This window comes from Microtus ochrogaster, chromosome 8 (assembly GCF_000317375.1).
Source record: "Microtus ochrogaster isolate Prairie Vole_2 chromosome 8, MicOch1.0, whole genome shotgun sequence".
Taxonomy (NCBI): Eukaryota; Metazoa; Chordata; class Mammalia; order Rodentia; family Cricetidae; genus Microtus; species Microtus ochrogaster.
The window spans coordinates 35,431,571-35,445,375 of NC_022015.1; the positions used below are offsets into that span (position 1 = coordinate 35,431,571).

Consider the following 13,805-nt stretch of genomic DNA (forward strand, 5'->3'; position numbering starts at 1 on the left):
TTCCCAGAGTCTCACTGGAATTTAAGGTGTTTCCCAGGGTCTCACTTAAATCAGAGACCTTCCTCAGTGATTCCCAAAGTCTAATACATTTCAGAATTCGACTGAGATATAATCCTTCCTCTGGGGCTCATTAGGTATAGTGTAGGTGGAGCACCACTGTTGCTGTGTCTTGTCTGCCTTCTTTATCCCTCTGTCTATTTCTTCGGTGCCTAAGACTCCTGGGCACAGAGAGAGTACTGTTTGAAAGCTCAGAATTGGCAGGGAGATGACACCAGAAACTTCTGCCTGGTCAGGAGGCTTTGGGTTGGAAGAGGGAGATGGGAGAAGAAACCGTCTAAACCTCCAGTGAAGCCGGAGCAACTATGAGTGCCCAGAACTATCTTTGTGGTGACACAGAGACCAGGAGCACTCCTTGAGACCTTTCCTTTCTTTATTGAGATAATGACCAGGGTGGTGAACAGCATGGAGGGAGGGGGCAGAGCAGGATCACTCTGGAGTGCATGCAGTAGTAAGACACAGGACTGAGAAGCAGTGAGGTTCCATGGGGGAGCCCATCAAAGGGCACAAGCAGATTCTGGGGTTACCCATGATCCAGCTGCACACATGGGAAAGCCTCCGGGCTGGGGAAGGTTGAAGAAAGGGCTGGAGACTTTGGGGGAAACCCTTGGTACCTGTGGGTGGTACCCTGTGCATTTAGCTAATGACACTCAGTGCATGGGTCAGGGTGTGCAGCTCATCCTGGACCCCCTCCAGGGAGCGCCGGATGGTGTGGGGATTGTCCAGCACATCAATGGCCAGTGTGTATGGGTCAAACTTCACAGAGAATGGGCGCTGGATACGGGAGGCATAGTTCCTGGGGAGAGAAGCCAGTATGAGTCCTTCAGTCACAGGAGATTGGGTGTGGGGATGAGAAAGCAAGCTGCAGTCAGGACAGGATCTGCAACCTCCAGGAGCACAGGAAAATGGTTTTTCTGGGTCTCCCAGACCCCCAAAGCCCATTCTAGACAGTCAGGAGATTAAAGCCTCCTCAGAGGCCATAGCCCCAGCATCTCTTGCATGCAGGCCTCTGCAGAGCATTCCTTGGCTGGGCCTCTTCCTTCAGGAAGCCTTCCTTGACTGTGTGCCCTAGAGTGTCCCTAAACTGGAGTGGACATGCCATATGCAGTACAACAGGCCTGGAGAGGTGATGAGGACCATCCAACCCGTCTCTTCTCCCCTCTGCAGACCCCTGGATAACTGTATCCCCCACCTTTGGACTGCCCACTCCCTCTATAATCTCCCCCGCCCCCAGCAGCTCCTAGCTACCACTGTGCCTCTTGTTCCCCCTTGTCTGTCCCCCATCCCATTCGGGCCTGTGGTGCTCAGAGGAGGAGAAACTCGGGCTCTGCGAAGTCCCAGAAGGGGGATGGGGGGCTAGACCTGACTTTGACCTCGCCTTGACCCTGTGCTGCTGGCCTCTTCCTCCTCAGACTTTCAAGGCTCCCTCTTGGAGCATGTACACTTGTTATAAGGGGGTGTTGCTGAGTGTGCAAAATGGGCTCTTGAGTGGAGACCAGGTCTGGTTTGCACGGGTGAGGTGGGGTGAGGCTCACCCCTGAAAGCCTCACCCACCTGAGCTTGTCCTTGGCATCACTGAAGCTCTCGGACACAAAGTACACCGGCTGGTAGGTCTGGTCTTGGTAGGGCTGCACAGCCGCTGCATCTGGGTCGAAGGCCCGGACCTCGGGCTCCTCTGACAGGGAGTGCTAGAGAGAGGGGCATCACACCCGGGGGCTTAAGGAAGCTGAGTGGGGTGGGCCTCCCTCCTCCCACAGGGTATAGTGGGCTCCAGGCAGAGGGCCACATTCTCTAGAAGAGGCTGAATCTAGGACCTGGGCCAAGAAGACCCACTTGATGGGAGCAGCGCCCTCCACACCCTGACCCAGCAGCTCTGGTCTCCTTTGCTGAGGGCAGGGAGCGGGGTAATCTCACCAGGAGCTCTCCATAGGAGGACAACAGTCCGGCACCATAAGCCTTCAGCTCCCCGTTCTGTTTGCACAGCCCAAACTCCACAGTGAACCAGTACACCTGCCAGATGTCATCAGAGTCACCTAAAACCACCTGATACCAAGCACAGCCTCTCTGGGTATATACAACAGGCCACCGCCCACAACAGGGAAGGCTGGCCTTTGAAAACCAACCGTAGAGAGTTTCTCAATTTCTTCATCCGAGGCCCCCAGAGATGCAAGTCCAATGTCCTGTGGATAGAGAAGGAGACTGACGTATGGAAAGACTCTGCTCTGGAATTGTGTTTGAAGCAAGGATCTCAGCTACTTCTCCAGAGGTCCTTTGGACCTATGCTATGCACCGTCCCAGGCATGCAAGAGCCCAAGAGCTGCAGTTCCCAGATGTACCAGCAGGTGGCAGAAAAAGCATGAAAATGCGCTCCCCTGGGATCTGCACTCCCCTGTTGGCAGAACTATCTCCATTTCAGCGTTTCCTTGCCTGAAAATCTTCTGCACCCATAAGGGCAACAACATCTACCCCAGAGGAGATCCCCACCGAGTGAAACTTGTGAATCTCTGGCTCAACCACCCCCACCTCAACCACCACCCTGGTTTCTGCCCTGAGGCCCTTGACACACCTGGGAAAACTGGGCAAATGTGCGGTCAGCCAACATTGGTACATGTCCCAAAAGCTCGTGGCAGCAGTCCCTGTGTCGGGCCACGAGAGAAGGAAGGTAGAATAGACAGGTTCTCTGTCCCTGTCCAGGGACAAAAAGGCCTTCCCCCCCCCCCGCCCACACACACAGACACACACACCTCTGTCCTCATTGTTCACAGATACTACTGGATCACAAGTTTAGGGTCCCCGGCCCCAGATGGCATACTCACGGCTCAGGTGAGTGCATGGGTGAAGAGGCATGGCGGATGTACTGTGTGCATTGAAACACACGGAAGGCCAGGCTGGCCAGAAAATCACGGGCAGACAGTAGACCGGCCACAGGTCGCAACTGGAAACCAGTCCGCTCTGCAAGGGGTCACACATCAGGGTAGGCAGAGGAGATGCCCCTCCCTGCCCTACTTCCTCTGTATCCGCACCCTTCAAGAAGCGGGACACGTCCTCCAGCTGCGGGATGCTGTCCTCTCTGTAGCCGCAGTACCGTTCCAGAAGCTGGAAAGCCTCCAGGTGCTCCCGGCAGGCGTGGGTAGCATAGAGACCCTTCAGTGTAGCATAGACCTCCTTCCTGTAGGCCACAGTGTCCCAGGGAATTGCCTACTGTTAGGGCTCTCCCCATGACTGCCCCACCTGTTCACAGCCTGCCCCCCCCCACACACACGTGGATGCTCTGTGGGTCTCTGTAGGGCGTTTCTGTGGTTGAAGGGAACCCAGAGGTTGGGAAGGGACCAGTGGGGACCATCTCTGGATGGGCTGATATTCTGGGCCACTAGACGTCCCTCCTCTAACTGCCCTTAGTCTCTCCTGTTACCAATATTCCCAGAGGTGGCCCTCACAGACAGGGAGTCTGGGAGCTGCCTCCCTCTGGCCCTTCTCATGCCCAGTCCTGCTCTGCCCGGGCACATGTCAGCAGGTTCTTACCAGGTAGCGATTTCCTCCGCAGTGTACTCCACGTGGGGAATTGGTTCACCCCTGTGGAGGGGATCAGAGGTCAGTAGGGTCCTCCTCCATCTCAGAGAGGGTGGGAAAGATGGGGTGAGGCCCTTATCCTGAAGTTACACCTGCTGGGCAGAGGCCTTTGGAGTACGGAGGGGACTGGGAGGGGTGCGCTGACCCCACCAGCTGCTTAGCCTCTCTGCCTCAGTCTCTTCAGCTGTGGCTAGGAGCCATGCCAGTGCCCAAGACAGAGCACCACAGAAGAGACAGACAAGCAGACATGCAAAGCTGTGGGACACACATCTTCCCCCTCTCCTCCCCTCCCTACAGGCTGGGGACTGGCCCACGTGCAGGCTCCTTACTGCTTGTACTGGAAGGCGATCTCTGCGATCAGCTTCCGGCGCTGGCGGTACACCTGGTCAGAGAAGCCCTAATGGCCGAGGGACACACGTCAGGGGGAAACTGGTCTCTCCCCGTTCCACACACAAGGGTCAGTTCCTAGCTGTGCCCACCTCCACGGGCCTCAGCTATGGGACACAGTCAAGACAGCAGGCTCACCGGATGGTCCAAGTCCAGGTCAGGGTCAAATTTGGTGACCAGGTGGTGGCACTTGTCCAATTCCGACACTTTCCTTGGGAACCAGGGAACTTCCCAGGCGATAGACGCAAAAGAGCTCAGGTGAGTATGGACCCAAGGAAAGCTTTGACCATCCTGGGTCTGGCTTCCCCTAGAGACCTCCTAGAGGGCAGAGGTTCTCCTAGAGAACCAGAGAAGGGGTGAAGCCACCAACACTCTGTGGTGGGAGACTAGCACTCCGTGGACACTTTAGCGTATCCCCTGGCAGGATGTTCTGTCCCCCCCCCCCAGCCCGCGCCAGGCTTCAAGGTCTTTGGGTTGCACAGACACCCATCCTCACCCTTGTCCTCCCTGGCACTTCGCACATCGTCAGACACCCGGCGTATAGAGCTGAGGAGGGCAGCCAGGTCTCCACTAGGCACCTCGAAGCGCACGAAGTACTCCAGGTGGGGACTTCCCGCCAGTGGCCTCTGGGCAGGCCGGGTCTCTAAGTGGTGGATTTTGGCTTCAAATGTCTTTGGGAGCAAATGCAGAAAAAGGGAGGGGGAGGGAGCAATGGAGACAGACCAGACGGGAGGAGGCAATGGAGAGAAACCATGAGGGATGGAGAGAGGTAGGGATACAGGGAGAGAAGGAAAGACGGGGAGGGAGCGGCAGAGAGGTTGAGGGAGACAGATAGGGTGCAATGGAGAGGGTGGAGTAGAGATGGAGAGAGGTAGAGAGATAGGAAGACAGGTAGAGAGAGACGGACAGACAGAATGGTGGGAAAGAGAGAGATGGAGGAAGCAGGCCTGGTCAGTGTTTCGTCCCTGCCTGAGTTTTGGAATGTGTAACCATAGATTGGGTACGTCTCATGCACCCATTCAGGAATCATCACAGCTGTGCTTTTGAACCCCCTTTCTGGACAGGCCTGTCTGTCTGTCTGTCTGTCTGGAGGTCATACCAGATAGCTTGACTCCTCTGCTCATGGAAGATCCCATGCCCTAATGGTCTCGTTTGGGTGACTGACCACACCCAAGGACCTGGACCCCATTCCATAATATCAAAGACAGAAGGCCCAGGTCCAGGCAGAGCAACAAGATATCCAGGACTGGTGGGCAACGGCTGATCTTACCTCCACCTTCTGTTGCCCAGCAACAAAACACTTAGGCCATGCAGTCAACTCTGGGAGCTTGCAGAGGTTCTGGCTTTAATGTCATTTGAGAGTTTTTCTGGGGGACAGGTCATTAGGCAAAGCAGTAATGAAATCAGCTGCTTTGTAGGCCCCTGGGCAGGTGGCTAAGAGAGGCTATATGTATGGCAGTGGGTGTTGGGCGCTGAGGTTAGATGCTGGAGCTGAAGGGTGGTCCCTGAGACCTAGCCTCTGCGGGCCTGAGCAGCCATATTTCTTTCCTGGAGGGGGACACAGACATTCTTACATGTCTTATGAGTGCTTGCCCTGGCACACCAAGCCAGCAGCCCAGTGGTCTCACCTCAAATACTTTGACAGCCCGGGACAATGAAGAGGGTTTTGTACCCTTCAGGGAGAAGAGCAGGTTGAGAATAGCCATCCCATCCTGCTCCTCAAATACCACAGATTCCAGGGGGTTCCCGGGTTCGGAGGAGGCTACTGCTGCCGCTGCCGCTGCAGCTGCCGCCGCCTCCCTCTCCTTTCGAGCGTCCTCGATGAGACTCTGCCGCCGCCCGATGAACCTTGGGGACTGGTGGGGGTGGGGGAGAGATTAGAGATATGTCTATGTCTCCATGCTGGTGTCTCCACTGATCCTGCCTCCAGGGCCTGGGCCCTGGTCAAACCACTGCATGGAATGTGGGGATGAGGACAGAGCTCACCAGAAAGTGTTCTGACTGTCTGGGCATGGTGGGAAGTTGGCCTGGAAGCCATGGCAGAACTGGAGGGCAAGGGCTCCTGGCCACCATCTCCCAAAGCAGAGGTGCCCTGTTACCTGCCCGCTGGGCATAGACCTGAGTTAGTGATCGAGGACTGTTACCCAGGCTGTTTTTCCTGATGTCTGTGGGCATCACTCAGAGCTCAAAGCCTCGGGCATCACTGGGCAGTGGCTAGCTCAGGTGGTCCATCCAGGTAGAGTGTACTGTACTCAGTCAAAACAAGCATCCCTCCCCTCCTGACTGAGAGAGGCGTGGGGCTGAGCCTCTTGTACATGACATCACTGGGATAAGGGGTTCTCAGCCAGGTGCCCTGTCCACGTTGTCCTCTCACCTGGGAATACCCCCATGAATATGTCTCCAGCTACCTTGTCCCTTTTCTACCTGTTCTCTGCTACACCCTCCTCCTGGCTACCTTGTTGAGGTCTGAGTACAGGTTATCTCCGTATGGCCTCTGCTGGCTGTGTGTCTGCCACAGTGTGCCCAGTTCTCCAACACCCAGAACTCTCCGGACCTGAGTAAGGAGGGGCCTGAACTCTTAGCTGGGGGCTAAGCTCCCCAAAAGTTTCTGGGTCCTTTAGTTGAAATAATAAGCCACCCTGGGCTTTGAGGATGACACAGTCGTATGGAGAAACTTTCCCCCTAGGGCCGCCTCTTGACTCCCAGAAGGACACCATGAATGCAGCCAGAGCCAAAGACTCCCCGGGAAGAGCACACAACTGGGCAGTTCCCACGGGGACTATGGGGACAGCCACGCAGCTGAGCCGGGTGAAGGGGTACTTTGACAGCACAGTCGTCTCTTGAGAAGAGCCTGCAAATTACCTTTCTAAAGGTCACACCGGTCTCATTAAGGTCTCTGTCAGGCCAGGGCAATGGTGAGATGGGGCTCCAAGGAAAATCTGAAAGCCCTTCTCAAGAGCCGAGGAGCCCCTGTATCCAGGCTGGCAGCGGGACTGTGGTGTTTTGGCAGCACTTCTCCCTTGATCCCTGGGCCTCCCTAACACAGGTAATGAGATCTAGGGTGATGGGAGGTGGCAAGGGTGAACGCACAGGAATTGCCCCAGAGCCAGGACCCCTTCTAGCCCACGTCCTGTTTGTGTAGGACAGTGGCTGGCAGACCAGCCGTTTACTGACCAGCTCTCCCCAGAAGTGTGCATTGCAGGAACCTCACACCCTGTGACACGCAAGCCTAGAGAACCCCAAGAGGGCAGACAAGCGGGGGACTACTGGAGGGTGACCTGAATCATAGGACTCTCTCCCAAGACCACCCAAGAGAGATTATCCCCTTAGTTCATGAAATAGGACCCACAGATGCCCACAGAAGCCTCAGAAAGGATGGCCCCAGACGAGAAGCACTGACTGTCCCCCGCGGAGTCCAGCAGGACACAGCAGAGGCACTTACCCACGTACAGGAATAGCTAACAGGACTAGGGCCCCAACTAATCCTGGGACAGGATGGGACAGAGACCCACTCCAACCCCGGGTGCCAGACACTGGGTGTGGACTCCAAGCCTGGGGTATCCTCCCACCCATAGGTGCAGAAACTGCTCCAGATACCCTTGGGTGACAGCATGCTCTTCTCACCATGATGGCTTCGACCTGTTTGGCATCCTGCTCTGAGACGGCTCTTCTGAAGCCCTTGGGCTGTGGTGAGGAGGCGCTGGGGGTGGGCATAGTGCAGCCTGGTGGTCCCGGGTTCTGTCTCCACAGCCCTTGCTGGGCGGGCGGCCTCTTAAAGGCCAGGCTGACGTCAAAGCCCCTCTGGGTCCCCCACCTCCTACCTCCTGCGCATCCTCTCCCCGCCTGCTGCGCCTGAGGGAGGCGGGGGTGGGCACAGAGCGAGGGCTACGAGAAAGGCCTCCGTCCCATTAGATCTAATTGCATCCACTGTCGCAGGCACCTGCTTCTGAATCACCCTCACCCCGAGGCACGACATAAGGACAGGGGCTGGCTGGTGTTCTGCTGGTGTTCTGCTGGGCAGGAGACAGATACCGCCCTCTGCCCAAACCAGGGCACCCAGGAGGGGTCTTGCTGGATTCCTAAGGGCTCATGTTAGGAAAACTAAAGCCCCTGGTGGCAGGTAGGTCCAGAAGCCCCTTGGAGACATTTGTGGTGTCTTCACGTCCCCTCCAAAGGCACAGGTCGTGTTCACCCAGCCCCAGGTAACGAAGTGTGCTATCTACTCACTGCCCTGGTCTTGTATTTGCTGGCACTGGGGCTGGATCCTCAGGTCCTGTGAGTCACAGAATGTTCCAGAAGGCTATTCTTTACAGTGTTTCCAAGACCAGCCCACTTTTCAGGGTTCCTATCCCCTGATCATCATATCCTTGAAGACATTGCCCAGGAGATGGTGCCAACCCTAGCTCCGGCATCTCCCTAGGGCCCTCTGCCCTCCCTTCCTGTGGGAGCAGTTCTGAGCTCCCGGGCTCACTCCCTGACTCCTGGTCTAGAGATAGCTGCAGCCCCATTCTCAATGCTCCCCGATTAGGGCATGCTCAGTGCTCATCTCTCCCGTGGCACCCCAAGGACTCACGCCAAGGAGACCAGGGAGGGGACCTTTCTCGATGGCAGATGACTTGCACCGGACCCGTTCTACCTCCCCGGGGTCATTTTCTTCCTGTGGGTAATGGCTCAGGACAACTGCCCCAACCCTTCTAGGAAAGGTGTCCTCTTACCCCCCTTGTCTCTCTGGATACTATAAGGTCTGCCAGAAGGACAAGGCTTACCCTGAAAATGCCCACCCTGGGGTTCTGAGGACCCAGTACACAGGAAATAGCAAGAGTTCCCGTTAGCTCCCCCTCCAGCTGATCACTGCACAGTGGCACTCTGCCTCCTCCAAGACATCGCTGGACTCCCTCTCTCAGGAGGTGCCTGCCCTGCTCACCCGACCAACCCTAGCCCTTCCCAACCCTCTCTTCCCCAGCAGGAACTGGGAGTTCTCCAAACAGCCGGCCACATCACTGCCTTGCGCTGTGACCCTCACAGGCTAACACTGGCCTCTGGAAGCAAGATAAATGCTGAGTCAGTACAAAAGGAAATCTCCCTAACTCACCCGCCCCCCCCTCCCGTCCCCCGCCCCGCCAACCGTCTGCCCCGCCCCTGCCAACCTTCTGCCCCGCCTCCGCAAACTTTATGCCCCGCCCCCGAAAACCTTCTGCCCTGCCCGTACACACTATTCCTGTTCCAGGGGAGTGTTGGGCTGGGTATACCCAACGTTACATGCCATCTCTCATCTACCTTCTCTGAAAAGCTCCTGTGAATCCCGTAAAACCCGGTTCAGCCTCTGTTTACTCTGCAATGCCTACTCTTACTATATGAACCGCCCCTCCCCACCATGTCCGATGCCCCTCCCCGAGCTCTCCCTGGGTCAGCATCCCTGCTGGCTTGGTCCACTCCTATCTCTGTGTGCCCATCAGAGCCCTAGCCTGTCTGGTGTCCCAGGACTCCCCCACGAGTGCTCTCAACAGCTCAGAATGGGGATCAGCGGGGACCCTCCAACCGTGAAGGCAGAGCTGGCTGCACCTTAATCTTCCATCCTGGAGAGCTGAAGGGCCTCCATGCCCGGCCTCCCCCCAGGTCTGCACAAGCCCTCCCGAGGCCCCTCCTTTGGAGGGTGCTAGGGATTCCTGAGTGAGGCAAGCCCAGGCTGGTCCACCCCACCCAGCTTGGCGTTTGCTCAGGTGGCACAGGGTAGGAGGGGTTGCATCCAATACTGCAGAGGGGGCTGCTGCACAGCTCCACGAATGTGGATTTAACCTTTCAGCAAATGTCTTACACTGACACAAATATTGCTTTTTAATTAATTTCCTTACCTCGTCTGGAAGGGCTTGCATAGAAGCTAGGTGGGAGTGGGGAAGCGTGCGTTCTCCAGGCCCTTGTCTGTGCCTGGGCTCACCCAAGTAGCACCTGGCCAAGGCTTGAGAACATGATGTCTTTGAGCTCTCTTGGGAGGTAACTGCTGCCCCGACTCTTGCCTCTTTTCATGGCCAGCCTGGTAGCACACCCAAGCTGCTGTGTACTTTTTGTGGGATAGTCACACACACACACACACACACACACACACACACACACACACACAGATACACACAGAGATGCCTGCACACACACAGACAGAAACATACACAGATATACATACACACAGACAGACATGCACACACACAGAAACAGACACATAAGACACAGACGGACAAGACACACACACGCACTCACACACACAGCAGGGCTGGCTGACTAGACTGTGCCCAAGTCTAAGGCATCTGTAGGCACAGAGAAGCCCAGGACACTTTGGCCCTATCCTATCCCCAGTTTGATGGGAAGGACCTCAAGAGCCCCTCAAGTCTACTCTTGGTCAGGCTTCCTGGTCTCAACCCTGCTCCATGCTAGAGGCCCCCACCTCCTCTTGAAGCTCACCCAAGGCCAAGCAGGTTCTGTTCAGACACTTGCACGTTTCAGGATGAGACCCTCATCATGATGATTCCCTTCCCTTCCACCTTCAGACAAACCCATTCTACAGAAGGGAGAGTGGAGTCCCAGAAACACACAACCTCTCTGGATCACACAGCCAGTCTCTAGCTCAGGCCCCCCGCCCTGCTCCCAACACTTTAGTATCCAAGGAAGATAGCAGCAGTGGGATCAGGGCCCCCAGCTGCAGCTGCCGAACCTCACTTTGAGGGAACAGAGACACTTGAGGGCAGGGCATGGCAGGACTGGGGAGAGGCTTCCGATTGGTTGAGGTGAGATTTTGAGGGATCCCTGAACAGCACACAGACCGAAAGGAAGTCAAACCCACAGGGCTGAGGAATGGTTGGGAGGCAGCTCCTAGCAGTAAGGAAAGGAGACCGGGCTGAAGTGCACAGCCAGTACAGCGGGCTCTTGCCTGCTCTGGGCTCAGGTGGGTGCTGGGCATAGCCAGCCCTCCCTCTTCCCTGAGCCCTCCCCGCCCCTGCAATGACTGTGCCATTCACAGTTGTCCTGAATAATCATCCTCCTCTGTCACCACAGCGATTAGGCCTGCGGAGCGGGGCAGAGCACAGGCCCTTTCTCTCTCTGCCTCTTTCAGCAGGATGCTTAATTGTCCATAATGACAGCACGCCCACTCCCTGGTTCTGGTGAGGCTGGATCCCCCCCCCCCATCCTGGTGTGGAAGCTGCTGCTTTATCCCCACACATACCCTGCTAATGTAGGTCTCTCTGCCCAAGACACCAAGGAATTAGAGAGGCAGGGGACTGGTGAGAGGGATGTTCTGATCCCTGGTCCTGGAGCTAAGACCCAGACACACCAATCATCCCAACTCTACCATATGTCTTTGGATACTGTGGAAACCTGTGTGCATTTTGGGACACATGCTCCCACAATCTAGGCCAAAGGCCACCTCCAGCCAGCTCTACAAGAGCCTGGGCAAATGTGTACATCTATGCCATACACTCACACCAATCCTCATGAACACTCATGTGATGAGAATACACAGGTATCTACAAACAGACATACAAGATGAAAACACAGGTATCCATATGCGGACACATATGAAGTGAATACACATATATGCCCACATGTGGAAACACACTAAATGAGCACACGCAGGTGTCTACATGCACAAGATGAGAACCACAGGTATCCATATGGAGACACATAGGCAGTGAACACACATAGATGTTCACATGTGAATACATATGAAATTATCACATATAGGTACTCACATGTGGATACAAATTATATGAGCACATGATCACATATAGATACACATTCATATGAATACACAGATATTCACACAGACATACATAAACATGCACACATATCTACCATAGACACACAGAAGCATGCATGTTCACACAGAGACACATACGAGTACATACATATCTATACATGAGGATATACACACATGTATAAAGGCATATAATATGGTTATACACAGATACACATTCAGAGAGAAATGGGTACACCCAAATATATATACACAGAGGTATATGTATAGAGACATATAGACAGGCACACATTCATATACACAAACATGTATGCATACAGATATATAGGTATTCACAGTGCTTACACATAGACACATAAACACACAAATACACTTGGATGCAGAGAGAGAGGCACATATACAAATGCACATATAGAGGCAGCCACATGCACATACAAACACATGTGTAGAGAGATATACACATGTGCAGAGAGACAGGTACATACATATAAACAGGCACACATAGTCATACATATATCCATATTATGTTCATACATCCACACACAAGCTATACATATAGACCGACTCACATACATACAAACACATACCCCACCCACTTTGACAAGTCCACCTAAATTACTCTCTGCAGAAATACGGGGTACCAAGGTCTCGAGGAATCTGTCACCAGATAGGCTCTGGGGCCAGTGTTCCTGCTCACAGAGATGGAGGAACATGGAATCACCAACTGACATGCCCTGAAGTTAGTGGGACCCTCTCTGGTATTTAAGCTGCTCGGGACATCACAGTGGGCTATCTCGGTGCTGTGCAGAGTGAGCCCCAGACAGAAGAGAAAGGGACATTACACCTCCCCACCACCCAGCAGATTGGTGGGGGCTGTGAAGCAGGGACCTGATACCAGCCCGGGCTTTGTGGTCTCATGACTGCAGGTCCGTTTGTGGAGGTCTGAGGAGGTGTCCTGTCACCACTCAGGTACCTGACTGGAAGGAGAATGAAGCTCCCTGACATCAGGCAGGATCCAGCCATTCTTGTCCTCATCAGACCCAAATGCCAGAGCAATTAGCCCTAACAAGGCCATCAGATGGAGCAGCAGCCTCGGGGCTGTAGGCACAGAATATGCGCTGGACAGCACGGGCTGCGGTCGATAGGAGGCACTTAGGGATAATTGGGCAGTTAGAAGTCAGACCAGAGTCAAGAGCTGCCGGATCAGCCTCTGTGTCTCAACTGTGGGTGAAGCCTCTCCCCATGGAGCTCCCACCTGCCTGCTCCCATGCCCAGGTCCAGAGTATCCTCCAGGAGGCCCACCAGCCTGCAATCTAAGCCACTTTCATCTTTGGCTGGTAAGACCAGCACTCTTCCTCTTCCTGGTCATGCGGGACCTGCCTCAGTCCTGGAGACCCACTGTCTGTAGGAAAGAGAGCCCCAGCCCAGCTCAGCCCCTCATACTTAGGACTCAGTTTCCTTTTCTTCACAGTGGGTTCCTGGGAGCCACCATGACAGCTCTTAAGAGTTCTGGTCCTTCAAAAGAACCCTGCATCTGCCAAGAGATGGCCAGCCCTTCTGTGAGCTCATTGGGAGACATCTCTGAGTTACCTGAGGGGCCTAGGTCAGGGTGGTCCTTCCAGATGAAGAGGACCAAAAGCTAGAGTGTGGCCAAGGCAGGGAGGGAAACAGCTACTAGAGGACAGGTTACAGAGCCAAGTGTCTGCCCATCAGTCCTAGCCAAGAGGAAGTCCCTGTGAGAGCCAGACCTCCTAAAGAGCCTAACACTAGCCTCACATTAGCAGAGGCTCACAGCTAACCCCTGTCGCTTGGCCACCCACACACCAATCCTGAGGCTCTTGAATAGGGAAGTGCCAGATGCCAAAGGCATTGGTGGCTACATGTGTGGCCAGGCCGGAGACCCATGATCTATGTCTCAGTGGATTTGGTCTGTGCGTAAGAATATGCTACGTGAAGCCGGGCTGTGGTGGCGCACGCCTTTAATCCCAGCACTCGGGAGGCAGAGGCAGGCGGATCTCTGTGAGTTCGAGGCCAGCCTGGTCTACAAGAG

At 55.0% G+C, this 13,805-nt stretch overlaps 1 protein-coding gene across 1 annotated transcript; it reads right to left on the bottom strand.

Annotated features, from left to right (window-relative positions):
* Positions 1–416: 416 nt before the first annotated feature.
* Positions 417–7,851, bottom strand: Th (tyrosine hydroxylase). The gene is made up of 13 exons (XM_005351573.3): positions 7,639–7,851; positions 5,643–5,870; positions 4,511–4,685; positions 4,153–4,241; positions 3,957–4,024; positions 3,580–3,630; positions 3,081–3,226; positions 2,874–3,009; positions 2,624–2,693; positions 2,181–2,237; positions 1,972–2,067; positions 1,612–1,745; positions 417–853 (listed from the first exon to the last, which is right to left on the bottom strand). Exons 1-13 carry the CDS (start codon positions 7,726–7,728, stop codon positions 694–696), a joined length of 1,500 nt encoding a protein of 499 aa, XP_005351630.1. The 5' UTR covers positions 7,729–7,851; the 3' UTR covers positions 417–693.
* Positions 7,852–13,805: the final 5,954 nt, after the last annotated feature.

Excerpts from the sequence above, each read along its gene's own strand:
- Th (XM_005351573.3), bottom strand. The coding sequence starts at position 7,728 with ATGCCCACCCCCAGCGCCTCCTCACCACAGCCCAAGGGCTTCAGAAGA. Across the intron at positions 4,242-4,510 it reads AAGTGCCAGGGAGGACAAGG|TTCCCTGGTTCCCAAGGAAA; the intron begins GTGAGGATGGGT and ends TCGCCTGGGAAG. Across the intron at positions 4,025-4,152 it reads ACCTGGACTTGGACCATCCG|GGCTTCTCTGACCAGGTGTA; the intron begins GTGAGCCTGCTG and ends CTCGGCCATTAG.